This window comes from Gopherus evgoodei, chromosome 2 (genome assembly GCF_007399415.2).
Source record: "Gopherus evgoodei ecotype Sinaloan lineage chromosome 2, rGopEvg1_v1.p, whole genome shotgun sequence".
NCBI classification, from domain to species: domain Eukaryota; kingdom Metazoa; phylum Chordata; order Testudines; family Testudinidae; genus Gopherus; species Gopherus evgoodei.
The window spans coordinates 267,849,300-267,871,762 of NC_044323.1; the positions used below are offsets into that span (position 1 = coordinate 267,849,300).

At 44.7% G+C, this 22,463-nt stretch overlaps 1 protein-coding gene across 5 annotated transcripts in view; it reads right to left on the minus strand.

Moving 5' to 3' along the window:
- The window catches only part of CSMD3 (CUB and Sushi multiple domains 3), a 1,232,975-nt gene that overhangs the window by 139,409 nt on the left and 1,071,103 nt on the right, over positions 1 to 22,463 (minus strand). For all 5 annotated transcript variants that reach the window (XM_030553724.1, XM_030553722.1, XM_030553725.1 and 2 more), the window contains 2 exons: positions 13,794 to 13,874; positions 11,847 to 11,960 (listed from right to left, as the gene is read on the minus strand). In XM_030553724.1, coding sequence (XP_030409584.1) covers positions 11,847 to 11,960; positions 13,794 to 13,874 — 195 coding nt within the window. The remainder of the gene's footprint in view (positions 1 to 11,846; positions 11,961 to 13,793; positions 13,875 to 22,463) is intronic.

Here is a 22,463-nt window from a genome sequence, read left to right on the forward strand (position 1 = left end):
TTCTACTGGGTGAGACCTAAGACTGGCAAATCAGAAATCCTTCAAATGAGGATAATGAGTCCAACCATGCAATGAGCCCCTCCTTATAAAACAGGGTTTAAAATTAAGGAGGGAAAGTTAAAATAATTCTGCCAACGTTTACTTAAATGGTATGAATAATAGAACAGAGGTTTTGTTAAATCACATTATTCTTCTGTCCCTAATAAATATACAACTGATAAAGATGCCATGGATGAATTCATTATGCACACATAATCATCTATCTCCTTTTGTCACATTTTTTATCTTCTTAAAAGATGTGTACACTAGTGATCTTTAAATGTGCATTTGGTTCCAGTTGGGAAAACTCTCAATTTCAAATAACTCTGAATTTTCCTCCCTTCTAACTCAAAGACAGGTTGCTTCCTGGATGAATGAATGTCAGTCAACTGCAGAAAAAAATTAAAGGAATGCAGCCTGAAAATCTCAAGTTCTCCACTGATGTCAGCTCTGTTCTTGAAGTCAGTCAAGGAAAAGAAGAAAGATATTATGCACTTGCCTTAATCTCCAGGCAACCATAATTCTGAATTAACCATTTTTGACAGTGAATCTATGTTTTTTCCCCTTATATTTTTAATGTACCCATTTTTTCCCCTTATCTTCTTCCTCTTTCTTCTTCATGGTATAAGAGTCAATGACCTACAGATAACACACATCTGAGGGCTGTTAACCGGATGCTTAACGTTTGGCACTTAAATTCATACTAAGGCACTTAAATAAAAGAGGCCCAGTGAACACAATTCCCAATGAAGTAAATGGGAGCTGCAGATGCTCAGCACCACCGAAAATCAGGCTACTTATTTAGGTGAACACGTGTGAATGTAGGCACCTAACCTTTGGCAGTCACATTTGAAAACTGTGGTTTAAGAGTTTTACATAATGTCACACAAGTCAGTGGCAGAGTCATGAATAGAACTTGGGCCTCCTGGCTCTCAGCCCAACAGCTGAGAAGGAGAAAGGAAATGGAGAAGGGTAGGCTGAGGATAATACGTCAGTGAAGCAGAGAAAAATTATATGCATATATATGAGCTAGTGTAGGCCAGTGTACATTTACTGATCTAAGGGAAGGGGGGCAAAGATTGGGAAATACTACTCCAGTTGATGCAAGCAGAGGAAAACACACAACTCTTAGGCAGGTCATATCTGGCCAGTCTTACTCAGGGTTCTCCAGTGTTTGTATTGGTGGCCCCTTTCACACAGCAAGCCTCTGAGTATCAGAGTATCACTCCTTATAAATTAAAACCACTTTTTTTATATTAAACATTAATATACATGCTGGAGGCAAAGCGGGGTTTGGGGATGGAGGCTGACAGCTCACAAGCCCAATGCAATAACCTTGCAACCCCCTGAGGGGTCACAACCCCAAGTTTGAGAACCTCTGATTTATTGAAGGAATATCGGGCCCATAGAAACCATCCTCAAACCACGCATCACACAAAGGGCCAGCTTCCTCCAGGACACAAACAACTTCCTCCACAAATTGCAACATCAACAGCCTCCCTCAGAACACCATCCTTGCCACCAGAGATACCACCTTCTCTGTATACCAACATCCCTCACAATGATGGACTAGCTCCCTGTTTCAAATATTTACAAGACAATGGATTACTCTCAAATATTCAGACCAAATACATTGCAAAACTTATTTATCCTCATCCATAACAATTTTACATTCAATGACAAATACTTTGTCCAAACCATGAAAACAGCCATGGGTACTAGGATGGCTCCCCAATACACCAACCTCTTTATGGGTAAGGCTGTGGGTCTGCCACAGAGATCACGGAAGTCATGGATTCCAGGACTTTCATGACTTCCACAGCTGCAGCAGTCAGTGTGGCTGAATCCAGGGCTGCTCCAGCAGCTGGGGCAGTCCAGGGGCCAGCCACACTGGTCGCTGTTGGGGTGGCCCCAAGGCCAGCTGCACTGTGATGTAAATGCCCTAATATCAATTATGTGGGTAGAACTATACAATCACGACTCTCTCGAATGAACATTCACAAGAAAATGATACAAGACAAAAGCACCATATCATCCATGTACGAACACTTTTCACAAAGCAATCACTCTACACATGACCTATGAGTCCTCATCCTAAAAGGAAACCTGCATGACACATTAAAAAGACAAATCTGGGACCTTGAATTCATAACTTTTTTAGACACTACAAATCATGTACTCAATAGAGATACTGGATTTATGGCTCATTACAACAATCTCTAATCCACTAACAACCCCTCACCAGCTGTTTCCCTCCCACCCCTATAACTGGAGGGATGTTAATAGGCCACTTCACCTTGAATGATCCCTTGAAATATGTGTTAACTATTTGTTCTAAACAATCTGTTCAAATATTGTATTTAGCAGTGAAGCTTTGAGTTAGTTTCCCAGACCTGAAGAAGAGCTTGAAAGCTTCTCTCTCTCACCAAAAGATGTTGGGTCAAGTAAAAGATATACCTCACTCACCTTGTCTCCCTAATATCCTGCATTGACCAGTATAGTATAAAATGATGACATTACATCCAAAGCCATTCTTAGGCATAGGCAGCATACAGGGCTGTGTAGGGAACCAGAAAATCTGGGGCACCCCTGGGTCTTAACCCGGCTCTTCCTATCCCTGTTCTGACCCTTCCTGCAGGCTCCCACAGCTAGCTGCTGCAGCCTGTTGACTGTTACTCAGGAGGGGATCTAGTAACTTAAAAGTGAAAAAGCCTTCCAGCCTACTAGAACTATTAGCACAACACTGAAACTGTTAAAGAGCCATTCAAGCGGTAATGAAGTCATTTAACAGGCATTTGCCAACCTCTGGGTATATACTGTCAGTTTCTGAATTTACAGACAAAAACAGTTTTGCATTATTGTATGCTTGGATCTTCAGACACATAGGTTTTTAAATAAATCCTTCAAAAGACCAATAATCTAAAATACACATTTTAATTGTAATTACTATAGTACAAAAAACTTGATTCCAAAGTCTTCCTGTCCTTTCTGTCCATTCATTTATCCTTGCATCTCCCTGCTGAAGAGAGGCTAGCCCTTAAAGGGACAACATCCCTTTCCTTCCAGGTAGCTAGACAAATGAATTTCCCCTTCTTTACTTCTATTTGATGAACTAGTTTTAAGAGAACCCTCCAGCAAATTCAGTACCTTAGTAAGATATAAAATCCTTTGTTATGCCTAAAAAATATGTTTCCAAAGATTTTAAAGTTGGTGAAATTTCATAAACATGTCTGTACTTACGGAGATCACACAAAGTACTGTATATACTCGTTCATTGGTCCGTTCGTTTATATGCCGACCCCCCAAAACGGATAGGTAAAAATAGCAAAAACTGTATGACCCTTTCATAAGCTGACCTTATATTTCAGGGGTTGGAAAACTTTGGCTCCCAGCATGTCAGGGGAAGCCGCTGGCAGGTTGGGACATTTTGTTTACTTCTGCAGGCATGGAGCCCCTCAGCTCCTTGTGGCCGCAGTTCACCGTTCCCAGCCAATGGGAACCGCGGGAAGTGCTGTATTCAGTAGGACAGCTGACTTGCCTTTACTGCAAAGTTTTTGCAAATAAGTCTCTGACAAACTTCAGGTATATTAAAATACCTGTGACTGACATTTTTTATTCCTAAATGTAGTGCTTTTAATTAGGTACCTTCTGCATGTCCAGTCTTCACCTTCTGGCATGCAGTGGACAACATGCTCCATTTTCTTTTGAAGAAGCCACTCTCCAGCAATTTCTTTCCAATGTCATTTGCTTCATTTGGGTTCAGGGATTTGGCTGGAAGGGGGTTAGCAGGGAGGTGGAGGGAAGAGAGGAGGGAGAATATGGGGAGGGGCAGGGCCTGGGCAGAATGAGGGCGGGGCCTGGGGCAGAGCAGAGGTGGCGTTTGGGTGGGGCTACTGCAGGGCTGGCTCTGGCTTTTTTGCCACCCCAAGCAAAACAAAAAACAAAAAACAAACAAATCTGCGGGGTGGCCGGAGCCAGGGTGCAAACTTTCGCTAGTGTGACTCCCTGAGCTGCAGACATGCTCCAGGCAATGGAGTGTGCACCTCGGCTAGCAGGGGGGAGGGGGAGGAAGCGGGGGGGAGAGAAAGAGAAGGTGGGTGGCCAGGGCTTCCTTCAGCCAGGGAGCTCACCACTCAGCCCCTCCTGCTGCGCTGCCTGCCGGGAGGGTTTCGTGCCACTCCAGTCGGCGGGGAGGGAAGGACGCGGGCTGCTGGGCTTGCTGCAGACCTGGCACCAGCTGGGGCAGATGGAGCATGCGGACAGCTCCAAGCAGGGCCCTCCCTTCCTACACTCCGCCGCCCCCTACAGGGCAGCCAGAGTGGTGAACAAAAAAAAAAAAGGGCAGCAGTGCCGCCCTAGGATTGGGCGGAACGCTGTCCCTTAGAATCTGCCGCCTCAAGCATGAGCTTGCTTGGCTGGTGCCTGGAGCCAGCTCTGGGCCACAGGCAGAAGAGATGGGCTGGGGAGCTTGCCTCCCCAAGCAGCAGCTTCACCCACTGCCCATGACAGCAGCTAAGAGCTGGTCGGCTCCTGCACACCCAGCATGCACTGCAGTCTCCTTAGGCAGCGGTCATATTCACAGAGCCGAATGCGCCAGTGCTGCACATTCTGTGTGAGGGAGACAGTACGGGGGTCTCTGTGGGGAACTGTGACACTCCACCATCAGGAGGCGGGCCGGATAGCTCGGTATCCTTGCTGTCTCGTCCCTCCCCTCTTCCCCAACCCCCAACCACACATAAGTGCAAACCATTTTTTTCCAAACAAGCCTAATACATCGATCACAAGCCCAGCGAACCACATCGCTGAGCTCTCCACCTGTCTGACTGAAAATGAATCCACGTGGAGGAGACTGGAGCACTACAATAAAAAAACTTTAAAACAAAAACAAATTTTAAAACCAACAATCAAGTATTGAATTTTGGTAACCAAATCTGAGGCTTTTATTCAGTTTCTACACAAACTCTATCTGATTTTTTCCCTAGATTTCCTCCTAATGGAGCATTTTACTAACACCTGTATATTTATTGCAACCAATATATTTATAGTAGAGCAGCTGATTAATCGCAGTTAACTCACTCAATTAACTCAAAAAAATTAATCATGATAAAAAAAAATCGTCATTAATCACAGTTTTAATCACACTATTAAACAATAGAATACCAATTGAAATGTATTAAATATTTTGGATGTTTTTCTACATTTTCAAATATATTGATTTCAATTACAGCACAGAATACAAAGTGTAGAGTGCTCACTTTATATTATTTTTATTACAAATATTTGCACTGTAAAATGATTAAAAAATAGTATTTTTAAATTTACCTCATACAAGTACCATACTGCAATCTCTCTATCATGAAAGCACAACTTACAAATGTAGATTTTTTTTGTTATATATCTGCGTTCAAAAACAAAACAATGTAAAACTTTAGAGCCTACTTGTCCACTCAGTCCTATTTCTTGTTCAGCCAATCACTAAAAGAAACAAATTTATTTACATTTACGGAATATAATATTGCCCACTTCTTATTTACGTCACCTGAAAGTGAGAACAGACATTCACATGGCACTTTTGTAGCCAGCATTGCAAGGTATTTACGTACCAGATATGCTAAATATTTATATGCCCCTTCATGCTTTGGCCACCATTCCAGAGGACATGGTTTCATGCTGATGACAGTTGTTAAAAAAATAAGGCATTAATTAAATTTGTGACTGAACTCCTTGGGGGGAACTGTATGTCTCTTTCTCAGTGTTTTACCCACATTCTGCCATATATTTCATGTTACAGCAGTCTCGGATGATGACCCAGTATGTTGTTAATTTTAATATCACTTTCACTGCAGATTTGACAAAATGCAAAGAAGGTATCAGATTTCTAAGGATAGGTACAACACTTGACTCAAGATTTAAGAATCTGAAGTGCCTTTCAAAATCTGATTGGGATGTAGTGTGGAACATTCTTTCAGAAGTCTTAAAAGAGCAACACTCCAATGCAGAAACTACAGAACCTGAAACACCAAAAAAAAATCAATCTTCTGCTGGTGGCAGCTGACTCAGATGATGAAAATGAACTTGCATTGGCCTACATTGCTTTGGATCGTTATCAAGCAGAACCCAACATCAGTATGAATGCATGTCCTCTGGAATGGTGGCCAAAGTATGAAGGGACAAATGACTCTTTAGCGCATCTGGCATGTAAATATCTTACAATGCTGGCTACAAAAGTTCCATGCAAACACTTGTTCTCACTTTCAGGTGACATTTTAAATAAGAAGTGGGAATCATTATCTCCTGCATATATATAAACAAACTTGTTTGTCTTAGCGATTGGCAGAACAAAAAGAAGGACTGAGCGGACTTGTAGGCTCTAAAGTTTACATTGTTTTATTTTTTAATGCAGTTATTTTTTGTACATATTTCTACATTTTTAAGTTCAGAAAGATTTTAAGAAAGAGATTGCACAACAGTAGTTGAATTAAGTGAATTGAAAAATACTATTTCTTTTATTTTTACAATGCAAATATTTATAATAAAAATAAATATAAAGTGAGCACTGTATACTTTGTATTCTGTGTTGTCATTGAATTCAATATACTTGAATATGTGGAAAACATCCAAAATATTTATATAAATAGTATTCTATTATTGTTTAACAGCGTGGTTAATTGCGATTAATTTCCTTAATCGCTTGACAGCCCTAACTTATAAGCAAAACCAAAATATTTTTTCCAAAACTAATACATGTTCAACTGAACCACACAGCTTTTTAAAAATACTAAATGTTGGGCCTGCTTCTCCACTATTCTGCATCATGTGTATTAATTGATATCAGTGCAAACTGAATGTAAAATGAAACCAAGTAAGAATACTAGTGTTTTATACTCACATTGCACTGGCTAAAAAATCTGCACAAGATGAAAATCAGAAACATAGTGTCTAATAACAACATATATGTTGTTCTTTGTAAAATGCAATTGCATAGCTCTCAACAGGGCTGGCTCCAGGCACCAGCCGACCAAGCACGTGCTTGGGGCGGCACCTTGGGGCGGGGCGGCGCTCGAGTTTTTTTTTCTCTTTTTTTGGTTCATCTGGACAGTGCTGGAGGGTTTTTTTTGTTTCAGCGGTGTGGTGCTTGGGGGGCGGGGCTTCAGGTGGCATGGTGCTCGGGGGGCTGGGGGCTTGGCATGGCATGGCATTTGGGGGAGATAGGGGCTTTGGGCAGTGTGGTGCTCAGGGGGGCGGGGGCTTGCGCAGTGCTCGGGGGCGGGGCTTCGGGGATGCGGCGCTCAGAGCGGGGGTATGGATTTCGGGCGGTGTGGCGCTCAGGGGGACGGGGGTTTTGGCGGCGCTGCGGTCAGAGGGGGTTCAGCGGCATGGCGCTTGCGGGGGGAGTACAGCCGGGTGGCACTCTTCTTTTTTGCTTGGGGGGGTAAAAAAGTTAGAGCCAGCCATGGCTCTCAATCAATATATTTAACTTGAAACTAACATTACTCCTGAGGGCATTCTGTGCCAAAAAATTGAAAATTCTGCACATTTTTTTTAAATTCTGCAAAATTCTGCAAATGTTATTTGTCAAATAAATGTGGAGGCTCCACCATGGCATTGTGGAGCACAGAAGAACAATGTGCAGCTTCCCCCAAGGACACGGCCTCAGCTGTGAGGCTGCACCCAACTCTGACACAGCACAAGGACCAGGCCTGCCCCAGAAACACCCGAGGGCCCTGCCCCTCCATGCCAGATGCACCAGGTGTGGGCAGGCAGGCTTGGAAAGGCAGGATCCAAGTGTGAAGGGGTTAGTGTGGGGGATCCAGGTGTGGGTTGAGAGGATTCTCTGAGGGGCAATCTGGGTGCATGTGGCTCAATAGAGAATCCAGGTGTGGGTATGGGTAATCTGGATCCACGGGAGCTTGTTTGGGGATTCTGGGTTCAATGGTAATGGGACTCTGCAGGGGGGCAGCTGAAGGTGGTTGGGGCTCCGTGGGTGGGGGTAGAGCTTGGCAGGGGGTCTGGGTGTGGTGGGGATCAGCGAGGATTCCAGATGCTGGGGTAGCAGAGCTTGGTGGGGTGGGGGTCCATGTGCAGCTGGTTGGGGCTTGGTAATGTGGGTATGTGGGTGTCTCATCAGGGTGGTCCAGGTGCAGGGAGAGTGTGGTTCATCATGGGGGGGTTTGGGTGCAGGGGGAGTGAATCTCAGTGGAGGATCTGGTATGAGTGGGGTCTGGATGCATAGGGGTTAGGTGGATGGAGGAGTATTTCCCTATAGTATCTCCTCTATAGCTGAGCAGTGAAGGTTGCAGGAAGCGTGGTGGGAAGTTTGCAGAGCTTCCTACAGCCAGGGAGAAATCTGGGGGTGGGTCTGACATGGCCCCACATGCCATTCAGGGGAACAGGCAGTCCGTTCTCCACAGCCCCGCTGGGACTAGTAGCTGAGCCCAGTGCAGTGTAGGAGCTACTAGCAAGGTTTTCTCCAGTCCTGCCCCACAGTGATTTCCTTCTCTGCTGGCTACTCTGGGTATCCAAAATATACTGCTTGAGAGAGTCGCATGACCACTCTTGTGGCTTTCCTTTGGTTCCCCATCAGAAAGTCATTTTTCTGTGGTTAAGCAAATAAATTGGCAGGGGGACATAAATTCTGCACATGTGCTGGTTTATTACATGAACCAGCAGCAGTTTTGACATAAATTAAATTTATTCCTTCAGGGTGATTCATACATAGTGGATTATATTCTGCATAATTAAATGGTAATAGAATATAAATCAAACAGTGTAGTATAGCAAATAATCCTTGCATTCAATAAGAGTTACTATACCTCTTATCCATACTGCTTTTAGGTTCCATAAAAAAGGAGATAACTGATGGGGAAATATGAAGTTGCCTATAGATCTGATACTCAGGGATGTATATCTTATAACTTCCACACAAAAAAATAAAAATGAGAGACTAGGTGATCCGTTGTTCTAAGCAGCCAACCTGAATAAGTATTCTAGGTGTGTTTTTTTTCATTCCTCTGAATTTTTGTGTTTTCTCAGGCTGATAAATGGTGAGATTATGTTTATCTGATTCTGCCTGAGGCTAAAAACAGGAGGTGGACTAAAACAGACAGTATTAAATTATTTAGTATTTATATTTGAGAGCATATTTATTAGTCAGGGTAACGAAGTGAAGAGTCCTAGGTTTTTATCTGAGATCTTCCAAAGACTGTATATGTGACTATATAGGAAATATTTAGAGGATGGCTTAGGTTAGGTGCCAAAACATATTTACCAATAGGCACATAAATAAATGGCCTTTTCGGAAAGCATGCCTGGGGCATCTGCACTTCGTATTGAAGTTCATAGGAGCTGAGGGTACTTAACATTTTCCAAGAAAATGTTAGGGAATTAGATTGATTCTTATTTCTTCAAGTGTATAAAAATGTGAGGGCATGATACACTTTCAAGAGCAGGAATGGGCCCTTCCACTTTTAAATTAAGAATGTAAAAAAAGAAAAAATATATGTATGTCAGTAATTTTTCAACTCACGACTGAAATATGAATACTGTAGTCATCACTCATTTGTAAACATTAATTATATAAACAATTGTATTTCTAACAACTAAACTGCATTTAATCTGAAACTCTTTTGGAATTACCAAAGAAGCTTTCACATATTAAAGCATTAACATTTAGCAGTAGTGGATTTATTCACAATTCATAACTTGCCACTATTCCAAAAATATACGTTGATTGAGAGTGTTTTCTAAAAATGCCAATTAACTCAAATTGCTTCTTCAGCAACAAAACATCTGATGAGAAGGAGAGAGATTATATAAATCTGTTTCTAAATTAGAATGCAAAACTTTAAAGCAAAACCAGATGGTAACATCCCCCATTTAATGCAAATTTAAATAAATGTTGTGTTTATGTGCCTGATCTGGCAAGATGCTTCACACATCCTGCTAGATAATGAGGTCCCTCCACTCCCACTGAAGTAGAGAGACTATGCAGGAGCTGCTCAGCATCTTGCAGGATCAGGCTTCCAAATATTTCCAACTCATTTACATAAATCACCATTTTCTGATGCCAGTTATTCTTTTTTTTATCTCTAAACTGTCACATAAATATTTGCTAGTGTGGGATGCTAAACACATCTCTTAAAGCATTGATGAGACAGCAATAAACTACAATATATTTACCCAATATTACTAAATGAAAGAGAAGGATTGTAGGAGTTGAAATCACCAGTGCCAGATTTCCAATTAGGCACAGTAGGCACGTACCTTGAGGTGCTGGCATTCTAGAGGTGCCTAAAAGTGGGTTAAAAGTTTCATTTTTATAGAAAACATGAAGGTCAGCTGTAGGCGGGGGAGATGAGGGGTGGCGGGCGCTGAAGATGCTGTGTCTAGGGGCACATAAGGTGTAAATCCGGCCCTGGAAATCACCCTACTGCAGGGCCTCAACTAAGTCCCTTACTGGGACTGTGCAAGGACGCAGAGAGCAGAATAACCATACTGGGGTACATCCCTACCTCATGCATTCTGAGAAGAAGGTCTATGCTTAAGAGTTTGTAGAGGTCAGTACTCCGCTCCTTATAGAAAAGTCCTATAGAATGTATTTGAAAAATGTATGTAGGATTTTTTTGAACCATCTCATGGAATTTGATAAGGAATTATGTTTCTTTGAGAGAAGTCATGTGCACTGGATGAAATATTCTCTAGGATGGTTCACTCATGGTCAATTTAAGTCAATGGGAGTTTTCTCTGAGTGCAAGCACTTCTACTGTGTCTTCTCCTTTTGTAAGCAATGAAAGTGTAGAGGGAAGGCTCTTTGAGATTTACCTATTCTTTTCTATTCATCTTCTCATATCATGTCCATTTCATGGTTTCTGGACACTTATTCTCCCACACAGCTCATAGGGGCCATCCACAATCTGACCTAAATTAGTATTCATTTGAAATTACTCAAAGACACCAGTCTTCATTCCAGAGCAGTTACAGTGGAGTTTCTATTTATTCATATTTGATGAGCAAACTCCTTTCCATCCAAACACCCCTGACTGATCAGAAAAAAACATAACCCTAGAGAAACTATATAAAAGGTGGAACAAGTCCTCATTTGTATAACCTTTTAAATCCCACAAAAGCCATCTCAAATTACCTTCAAAAGTCACCAAAATATTCTGACTTAGTATAACATCATGTATGTCAAAGGTAAGAAAGATTAGCTTAATTTAGGATAAGTTAATGGTTTACAATCTAGCTTTAACTTAACGATGGAGTGATGATGTGATATTTATGCACTGCAGCAAAAGAGCAAAACCAAATACACTTCAACATGCTGTAAAACAAAATAAAATTCAAAATAAACATCTTATATGACTCTTTCACTTAAAACAATGACATTTTATGGTGTTATTCATTCCCACTATGCTATTTGTATTATGAGTTATTTACATCAACCTATTCATTTCCTTAATAATTTTTTATATTATTACATACTTCAAAAAATATTGAGATACAAATTCAGTTGTATTTATTTGATTTAGACTGCCCACTTCCACCTTAGAGCATGAATTGTGAAATAACCAATTTACCTTCAACCTGCACTGCATACTGGGTAGCACTAAAAACTCATTAAATATCATAGATCATTAATGATAATCTCATTACTGTACTCTCTAAGGTATTCACCATCCTGGAAACACAGGAAATACAGAGAGAAGGTTGGACTCCATATGTCAATTAAAAGCAAAGCTTAGTTCTGCAAACATCATTCAGCTAGTACATTATAAAAGCAATACATAATAAGAAGAAGAATAGAAAACCTTGACAAGAAGGTGGCACTCCATCCATCTGAAGTCTTTCTCCCAATCTACATGTTAGAATTTCATTACCAACCAATGTAAAGCCTGGATGACACTGGTACCTTATTATGTCCCCTGTTTGATAAAAAGAAGAGAATGGTTAAACATCAGTTTTTAGTTTTGAAAAGAGTATTGGTTAATGAAGTACACTTACTGCCCTATATAATGTTCTATATGACCATTGGAATGAAAAGCTTTGATTTTGCAGAGGAAATGTGGTAAATAAGCATTCTGTTACACACTGTAGCACATTTACCACGGTTTCCAAACATGGTACACCTCTACCTCAATATAACACTGTTCTCGGGAGCCAAAATATCTTACCATGTTCTAGGTGAAACCGCGTTATATCAAACTTGCTTTGATCCACCGGAGTGCACAATCCCCTGACTCCCCAGAGCACTGCTTTACCACATTATATCTGAATTTGTGTTATATCGGGTTGCATTATATTGGGGTAGAGGTGTATTAGCATGATTATTTCTTTGATTTTTGTTACCTTTGATTTTCGTTACCTTTCTGAGCAACCCACACTTTTGTAGACTTTTAAATCTCTATAATTTATTGGGTAGTTGTCAAAGTATTAATTAAAAGGATAATGGTACTAATTATTCAGGCAAAATGGACAGACTCAAAACAGAAACTTCTGTATCTGTGGTTCACAAACATACATACATATATTAAACAACTAGCAAAACAAAACAAAACAAAAAACCTAGACAGCTCCAAAACTATGTTCAGTTGGAAAGTCCTGTTTTCTCCATTCTGTTTATTTTTCCTAACTCATGGAAATTTAGTTCAAGCACCTCTTTCAATTTATTTTTTAAAAAATACACCAACACCAAAAACCCAAAGAATTGGGAAAAATATTAATATTAACTCTATTTTTAAAAGTTGCAGTCATTTAGATATATATACACAATACTCTGTACATAATAAACACAACAGTTGATAGTTCTTTTTTTCTTAAAGTGGCTTAAAACCCTTTAAACTAAACTATTTTTAAAAAAAATGCTTATATTTAAAATTCATTTTGAGAGTTAATGACTTGTGATACAGCATGGCCAGAGGGCAGCAGGAAAGTGTTAGCAGGGACCCTTATTCCCTGCAAGAGGATGAAGGTTTGCTATAGATTAACTAGAGCACCTGAAGCCAATTAGAGCACCAGCAGTCAGTCATGTGATAAAAACCACTGCTTCAGCCAGACAGTGTGGGAGTTGGAGCAGGAAGGTTTGGTTGGAGCAGAGAGCAATTTGAAGGAGTTGGAGAAGAGAAGAGTTTTGAAGAGAGACAAAAGGAAAGTTTAGAGGAGTGCTGCAGTGGGCTGAGAAATCCAAAAGAAACCCTAGGTAAGGGGCACCTGGCTTGTGTAGAAGGAGGACAAGAAGCCTCTTCACAAGCTGAAGGGCAGGAGACGGAAGTAGCCCAGGGGAAGGAACCGCTAGTTCAAGTGGTTCACCACAAACCTCAGGGCCCCTGGGTTGCGACCTGGAGAAGAGGGTGGGCCCAGGTCCCTCCCTCTCCACTCTCCTCCTCAAGGACACTAGTAGGGTAATTAAAATACCAGTTCAGAGGCAAGCAATGGTGCCCTGAACCTTCCCCAAAGAAGAGAAAGCACGAGACCCAGCATAACAGTACCGGCAATTTGCCACAGACTTTATTAGAATATTGCAAATAAATGCATTTTAGAAAAAGGTATTTGAGAAGCAGCTCCTGTGTCCTTCAATAGTACCATCTGTCAGACTAATAATAAAATAATAATAATAATAATAATAATTATTATTATTACTAGGATTCAACAAGTACAAGAAGGAAGAAAATCTTTTAAAACATTTTTCTTTAAAAATGTAAATGTATTTGTGAACTCTCCTTGAAATATGTTAGCGTTCATACTTTTACAGACATTACCTATTTCAAATTCATCATCCTCAGTCAAAATTTCAGCATTTGGTATAGTTGGTGGAGGTTGACATACTCGAAGCTGATAGGCTACAAAACACAGAAGGTATTGTGATTAATATGTTGCTCAAATTCACAGGATAACAATAAACAATATATATAGCTTCACATTGAAAGTTCAGTGGAATCTAACAAACATACACATGGAGTTTGAATGTTAAGAATGCAAAGATGAAGAAAGGATCTCCCACGTTAAAGATTTCAGATTAGTCTTCATGGCAAAATCCTGCTCACACATATTCTGGGAAGATCATGAGTACTTGTGAATTATCTGCAAGGAACTAATCTTGTCTGCAAAGCACAAATGCTTAGTTCACAGTATGCTTAGCAAAATGTGTTTTTACCCCCAAACACTTCCTATCATGAAGGCCCATTCAAGAGTAAAACATTATTCCGTTCAAAGGTACAATAACCATTATGAAGCAGCTTCTTCAGGTGTGAAATATCCCAGAAAATGAATGCATATAGATAGATACTGAATATGACCACAGAGAGAATTGATCCTTGTGGGACTCTACAAGTGTATGTGTGAGGTGGGCGGGGGGGGGGCAATGGCAGATGTGTATTTTCCCATCATTATCCTTTGGCTGTATCCCTCCAGAAAGAACTTCAACCATTTTAGATATTTTCTCTAGATCCCTGTCACATCTCAGGCAGCACAGCAGTATCCCAAGACCAGGAATTTTCCTAGGTATGTCAATATTAGCAAATACAAACGCACTTAAGAATACTGAGTGAAATCTTGGCTGCATTGACATCAATGGAAGTTTTGCCACTGAGTTCAAGGAGCCAGGATTTTATTCACTATGTAGATTTTGAGTAATGCTTGGAAGCTATTTTTTACCTTGTTGACTACAAGGATCAGTTCTCTCTCTCTGGTCCTGTTCAATATCAATATGTAGCCACTAGGCAAACTGATCAGATGACGTGGGCTTCTGTGCAAGCAATATGCAGATGACACACAGCTCTGCCTATCTTTCACGCATAACCACATCACTACCATCAAGATGGCCAAGCGCTTGGCCGAGATCAACTCATGGATGAAGAGCAGCTAGTTGAAGCTGAACCAGAGCAAGACAGAGGAGATGCTAGTGGGCAGAAGAAAGCATGATAAAGAGTTTTCAGCAATGGTGCGGTCTCCTTGTTGAAGATGAACACCCATAACGGTCAACTCAGTGAGTCAATTCCTTCTAGTTGGTTAGGAGACATAGTCCCATCCTGGCAAACAATGATCTAGCCACAGTTATACATGGCTTTATCATCTCCTGTCTGGAGTAAAGCAATACAATATACCTAGGCATGAAGCCATCAGTCTTTAGGAAACTCTGACTAGTACAGAATGCTGCAGTTTATCTCCTCATTAATATTGGCTACCACAAGCACATACAGCCTGTTCTCCAGTCCCTAAAGTGGCTTCACATAGGATATTGATTCAAGTTGAAGATCTTGATCTTTATCCTCAAGGTGCTCAAGGCCCTTGCCCCACCAACATCTAAAAGATCATTTAAAGCTTCTGGATGAAGATCAAGCTTAATAACTTTGCTCCTCGGGTACAATGGAACCTTCTACACAAAGGGTGAAGGGTCATATTGGTGCACATGACAGAACTTCCTTAGGGGCCAGTCCCACATTGTAGAATGAACTCTCACAGGAACTAAAGACCATCACAAAAAGACGGTTACTCACCTTTGTAACTGTTGTTCTTCGAGATGTGTTGCTCATATCCATTCCAAGTAGGTGTGCGCGTGCCGCGTGCACATTCGTCGGAAGATTTTCTACCCTAGCAACACCCGGTGCGTCGGCTGGGCGCCCCCTGGCGTGGCGCCGCTATGGCACCGAATATATACCCCTGCCGACCCGTCCGCTCCTCAGTTCCTTCTTGCCGGCTACTCCGACAGTGGGGAAGGAGGGCGGGTTTTGGAATGGATATGAGCAACATGTCTCGAAGAACAACAGTTACAAAGGTGAGTAACCGTCTTTTCTTCTTCGAGTGCTTGCTCATATCCATTCCAAGTAGGTGAATCCCAAGCCTTACCTAGGCGGTGGGGTCAGAGTGAGATACTGCAGAATGCAAAACTGCCAAGCCGAAGGCTGCATCGTCTCTGGACTGCTGCACCAGGGCATAATGGGAAGTAAAGGTGTGTACTGAAGACCACGTAGCTGCTCGACATATCTCCTGAATAGGTACTCGAGCTAAGAAGGTGGCCGACGAGGCGTGGGCCCTGGTAGAATGTGCGGTAATATGACCTGGAGAGGTATGAGCTAGCTCGTAGCAAGTGCGGATGCACGCAGTTACCCAGAACGCAATCCTCTGAGAAGAGACGGGCTGACCTTTCATCCGGTCCGCCACCGCAACAAAGAGTTGGGGAGTTTTGCGGAAGGGCCTCGTACGCTCAATATAGAAGGCGAGCGCCCTACGGACGTCGAGCGAATGTAACTGCTGCTCCCTATGAGATGTATGAGGTTTGGGAAAGAAGACCAGTAGGAATATGTCCTGGTTGAGATGAAAAGCCGAGACTACTTTAGGGAGGAATGCCGGATGTGGACATAGCTGCATCTTGTCCTTGTGGAACACTGTGTATGGTGGGTCCACCATAAGAGCCCGAAGCTCAGAGACTCTCCTAGCCGATGTAATGGTTACAAGGAAGGCTGTTTTCCATGATAAATATAGGAGTGAGCAGGTTGCCAATGGCTCGAACGGGGTGAGCGTAAGTCTTGTCAGAACTAAATTGAGGTCCCAGGAAGGGGCGGGGCATCGTACTAAGGGGTATAGACGCTCCAGGCCTTTGAGGAACCTCAAGACCATAGGGTAGGAGAAGACAGAGTAAGTACCTTCTCCAGGGTGGAAAGTAGAAATAGCCACCAAGTGCACTCGCAGAGATGAGATAGCGAGGCCTTGTTGTTTTAGGTACCAGAGGTAGTCCAAAATAGTAGGGATAGGAACCTCCGCAGGGGCAACATTCTGCGAGTGACACCAGCAGGAAAACCGTTTCCACTTGGCTAAGTAAGTAGACCGCGTAGAAGGTTTCCTGCTACCCAGGAGTACCTCTTGCACTGAGGCAGAGCATCATAACTCCGATTGGGTCAACCATGCAGGAGCCACGCTGTTATATGGAGGGATTGTAGGTCTGGGTGGAGAAGCCTGCCGTGGTCCTGCGTTATCAGATCCTGATGAAGGGGTAGGGGGATTGGGTTGGCTATTGAGTGATCCAGCAATGTGGTGTACCAGTGTTGTCGGGGCCACACAGGGGCGATCAGGATCAGCCGAGCCCTGTCCCTGCGAAGCTTTACGAGAACCCTGTGCACCATCAGAAAAGGTGGAAAGGCATAAAGCAGATGGTTCGCCCAAGAGATTAGGAAGGTGTCCGATACTGAGCCCGGGGCAAGACCCTGGAAGGAGCAAAACCTCTGACACTTCCTGTTGTTGCAGGAAGCGAATAGGTCTATGTGGGGAATGCCCCACTTCTGGAAGATGGAATGTACAATGTCCGGGCAGAGTGACCTCTCGTGGGAGAGAAAGGATCTGCTGAGATGGTCTGCCAGAGTGTTCCGGACCCCTGGGAGGAAGGACGCTACAAGGTCTATAGAATGGGCTATGCAAAATTCCCGCAGTTGGATCACCTCTTGACAAAGGGGGGAGGATCGAGTCCCTCCCTGTTTGTTTATGTAGTGCATTGCTGTTGTGTTATCCGTGAGTACTAGAACACAACGGCCTTGCAGATGATGTTGGAACGTCTGGCATGCGAGGCGAACTGCTCTCAGCTCGCGGACGTTTATGTGCAACGCTAGTTCTTGAGGTGACCAGAGACCTTCCGTGCGACGATGGCCTAGGTGTGCCCCCCAGCCGAGAGACGACGTGTCCGTCGTTAGGGACACTGAGGGCTGTCTCAGTTGGAACAGCATCCCTGCACACACCAGGGAAGGTGTTAGCCACCAGTTGAGGGAGCCTAAGATGCTCTGAGGAACGGTGACGATCATGTCTATAGCGTCCCTGCCGGGGCAGTAAACTAAGGCGAGCCAGGTTTGAAGGGGACGCAGGCGTAGTTTGGTGTGCTTGGTTACAAAAGTGCACGCGGCCATGTGACCGAGAAGGCTGAGGCAGGTGTGGGTCGAAGTCATCGGAAAAGTTTGGAGGCTTTCTGTGACCGAAACTAGTGCCCGAAACCGGCGTAGTGGAAGACAGGCTGTTGCGAGTGTGGAGTCTAGAATGGTCCCGATGAATTCTATTCTTTGAGTGGGCACTAGAGTAGACTTCTCTAGATTGATCATCAGGCCCAACCGCTCGAATAGGTCCGTGATGATAGCAATATGACTGGTGACTTGAACCTCGGAGGTCCCGTGAATAAGCTAGTCATCTAGGTAAGGAAAGACATGTATACGTCGACGGCGGAGGAAGGTGGCCACTACAGCCATGCACTTTGTAAACACGTGCGGGGTGGTATAGAGACCAAAAGGGAGGACCGCAAATTGAAAATGTTGGTTGCGCACCATAAACCGCAGGTACCATCTGTGCGGAGGGTAAATGGTGATGTGAAAGTATGTGTTCTTCATGTCGAGAGCAGCCAGTCTCCGGGATCCAAGGATGGGATGATGGTCCCCAGGGACACCATGCAGTACTTCAACTTCTTCAGAAAGACGTTGAGACCCCGTAGGTCCAGGATGGGTCGGAGACCCCCTTTCGCCTTGGGGATTAGGAAATATCGGGAGTAAAACCCCTTGCCCTTTAACTCTTCCGGTACCTCCTCTATAGCTCCGATGGAGAGGAGCGTACGAATCTCTTGCCAGAGGAATTGCTCATGAGAGGGGTTCCTGAAGAGGGAAGGGGTGGGAGCGAAATAAATTGGAGGTGGTATCCAAATTCCACTGTGTGTAGGACCCAATGATCTGAGGTTAATTGGGCCCACGCAGGGAGGAAGGAGGAAAGGCGGTTGGAAAACTGAAGAGGATCCTGGGGAAGGACTGGTGCTCTGCTCTCGGGCGCACCTTCAAAAGTTCGTTTTGGTCCCTCTGATGGTTTGGAGGGACCGTTATTTTAGCCCCTTTGGGAACCAGACTGCCATCTGCGGTTCCCATGACCACGCCTCCTGCCAAAGTCTTGTCGTGGTCTGGGCGGGGGATAAGGGCGTAGAGGCTGGGTACGGAAGGACCTCCATTGGGTTTGCGGAGTATGCATCCCGAGGGAACGCATGATGATGCAATTGTCTTTGAGACTCTGGAGTCTAGGGTCTGTTTTCTGAGAGAAAAGGCCCTGACCATCAAAAGGAAGGTCCTGAATAGTGTGTTGCAGTTCAGGAGGTAGACCTGATACCTGCAACCATGATATTCTCCGCATTGTAATCCCCGAGGCCACGGTTCTGGCCGCCGAAACAGCAGCGTCGAGTTAGGCCTGCAGAGAAGTCCATGCCACTTTCTTCCCTTTTTCCAGAAGGGCTTGGAATTCCGGGCGGGAGTCCTGTGGGACCAGTTCAGCGAACTTACCCACCGATTGCCAGGTATTATAATTAAACCTGCTGAGCAGAGCCTGTTGGTTAGCCACCCGCAGTTGGAGGCCTCCGGCGGAGTAAACTTTATGCCCCAGTAGATCCATCCTTCTAGCCTCCCGTGATTTTGGGGCAGGGGCTTGCTGGCCATGGCGCTCTCTCTCATTTACAGATTGAACGACCAGAGAGCATGGAGGAGGATGGGTATATAAGCATTCATACCCTTTAGAGGGTACCATGTATTTCCTTTCCACACCTCTGGCCGTGGGAGGGATAGATGCCGGGGATTGCCAAATGGTGTCTGCTTTGGCCTGGATGGAACGGATGAATGGCAGAGCCACGCGAGTTGGGGCATCTGCCGACAGTATGTCTATGACCGGGTCTTCCACCTCCGGGACCTCCTCCACCTGAAGGTTGATGTTTAAGGCGACTCGCCGGAGAAGGTCCTGGTGGCTTGGAGGTTGATCGGGGGCAGGCCTGATGTAGAAGTACCGGCTACTGCCTCGTCTGGCGAAGAGGAGGACGACAGACCCGGCACGGTTGGCTCGTTGAGTGACTCCTCTTCTGGAGAAGCATTAGGGTCCTGGAACACCTGAGGATCCGGCGCAAAAGCCGAGTCGTCCGTACCCGCTGGAGGAGGGCGGCTAACAGTGGCCTCTGGTGCCCGATGTTCCGACGGGGCAGAATTAGATGGAACCGTGGGTTCGCCTTGGGCCTGGTGATATGCCCAAGGCGTGCAGAAGGACCACTGAGGTGCTTGTTCTGTGCCCTGAGGCTCCTGGAGGACATGGCTCTGCGTTTCTGAATCTCCATATATGACGCTATCAAAGATTCAGATGGGTGCCGTGATGGCCATGGCGGAGCAGAGTGCACGTGAGGAGGAGCCCTGCGCGTAGGGTATCGAACCTCATGCCTCACAGGAGAGTGGTACTGGGAGTTGTACCAGTGCCGAGAGGTTGACTGGGATCAGCGACCAGCGCGGTGCCGGGAGGTCGACCGGGATCGTGAAGCTCTACGGTGGGAGTGGCTGCGGCGCGAACGGTGCCGGGAGCTGGACCACCATCTGGAGTATCAGTCCGGAGAGTGGGATCTTGAACAGTACCACGAGTACGACCGGTGCCGAGAAGGAGATCGGTACCGGGACTGCGAGCGGCGTCGAGATCGGGACCGGTGGCGGGATTGGGAGCGTTGGCGAGACCTCGATCTCAAGTGGTGCCTGCCTGCGGCGTCGATGGAAGGTGGCCTGACTAAGGCAGAGTTCCCTGCTGACCAGCGGCACCGGGGGTTGGGGCAGGGTGGGCTCCGTTAGGGCAATGAGTTCCCTTGCCGTCGAAAAGGTCTCTGGTGTGGTGGGAATAAGCTCGACCTTGGCGTGTGTCAGGGAGCTGTCATGCACCGGACTCGACGGCTCTTGCCTTGCCGGAATCAATGGTGCCAAGATTGCCGGTGCCGTGGCAGCTGTTGGTGCCGGGCGACTCAGTTTCAGCTGCTGCTCAGACTGCGGTGTAGATATTGGAGCGGCAGGAGCTTTGGCCTTTTTGGCACGTGGGGAGAGTGAGCGGTGCTGGGCTGGTTTCTGGGTCGGTGACGGTTGGTGCCAGGGCATCTTGGCGGTGCCGGCGCTCTCCGGTGTCGACGAAGCACTTCTCCCCGGCGCGGACTGTGCAGCGCTTTGTGCCGAAGATGGAGGAGTGAGGGCCACTTCCATTAGGAGCTGCTTTAGATGAAAGTCCCACTTCTTCTTTGTCCACGGCTTGAAGGACTTGCAAATCTGGCTCTTATCTGTCAGATGGGATTCCCCCAGGCACTTCAGGCAAGAGTCGTGGGGGTCTCCCGTTGGCATCGGCAGCCGGCAGGCCAAGCACGGTTTGAAGCCCGGTGAACCAGGCATGGGCCTGGGCACAGGGAGAGGGGAAGGGGCTAATCCCCAACCCTCTGAACTATATACACTAACTAGGGTTACAAAAGGTTATTAAAAGTGTTAACTAGAACTATAAAACTATATACACAATAGAACTAGAACGAGTGAACAGCTAGGGAAGTGGAGATCAGCTAAGCCACGCTCCACTGATCCAACGACCGACATGGGCGGTAAGAAGGAACCGAAGAGTGGACGGGTCGGCAGGGGTATATATTCGGCGCCATAGCAGCGCCACGCCAGGGGGGCGCACAGCCGACCCACTGGGTGTTGCTAGGGTAGAAAAGCTTCCGACGAACGTGCACGCAGCGCGCGCACACCAACTTGGAATGGATATGAGCAAGCACTCAAAGAAGAACCTCACCACCTTCTCCTCCAAGTGTAAGACACTTCTTCAGGCTTCTCTATCATATGTATAGCAACAAGTACATGCAAAACAAAACCCTACACTACACACACAATTGTCCCCTGGAAGAAGATGAGAAAGAGAGAGAGAGAATTAATAATATTTGACAGATTTTTGACACATAGTTTAAAGCACGACTGGAAGGCACTCAGATACCACTATATTAAGAGTGACATAAGAACCTATATGCAATGAAATACAATTATAGCATTGCTATGGGATGGATCGGTTGGTTCAGTTTGGGCTTTCATCCCATAGCAGGTTAACAGTAGTTTCAGTCATCTGTACTTGACCAAGAGTAAAATTTTCAAAAGAAATTAAGTGGTTTAGGAGCACAATTCCTATTTTCAAATATGACTTAGGTCATGTCTACACTACAGCAGATACAGCAGCACAGTTAAGGTGCTGCAGCTATGCTGCTGTAGCACCCTTGTGTAGATGCTTTCTACATCAACAGAGGGATTTTTCCATCAATGTAGTTAATCCTTCTCTCTGAGAGGTGGTAACTAGTTCAACAGAATTCTTCTGTCCACCTAGTAGGGAGTTAAGTCCACACTGGGGGTGGGGAAGGAGGGAGGTAGATCCACCTAACTGTAGTGCTTATTAAATTTGTTCACAGCCCTGAAGGACATAACTGGATTGATCTAATTTTTTAAGTGTACACCAGGCCTTATGCACCAAGAAGTCTAAGTCTCCTCAGTGAGACTCAGTAGTACAAAGGCTCTTAATTCACATAACTTCTTTTGAAAATTCTACTTAAAGTTACTACAGTCTGAATTAGATCAATTGCTGTGCAACTGAGATTAAGTCTTCAA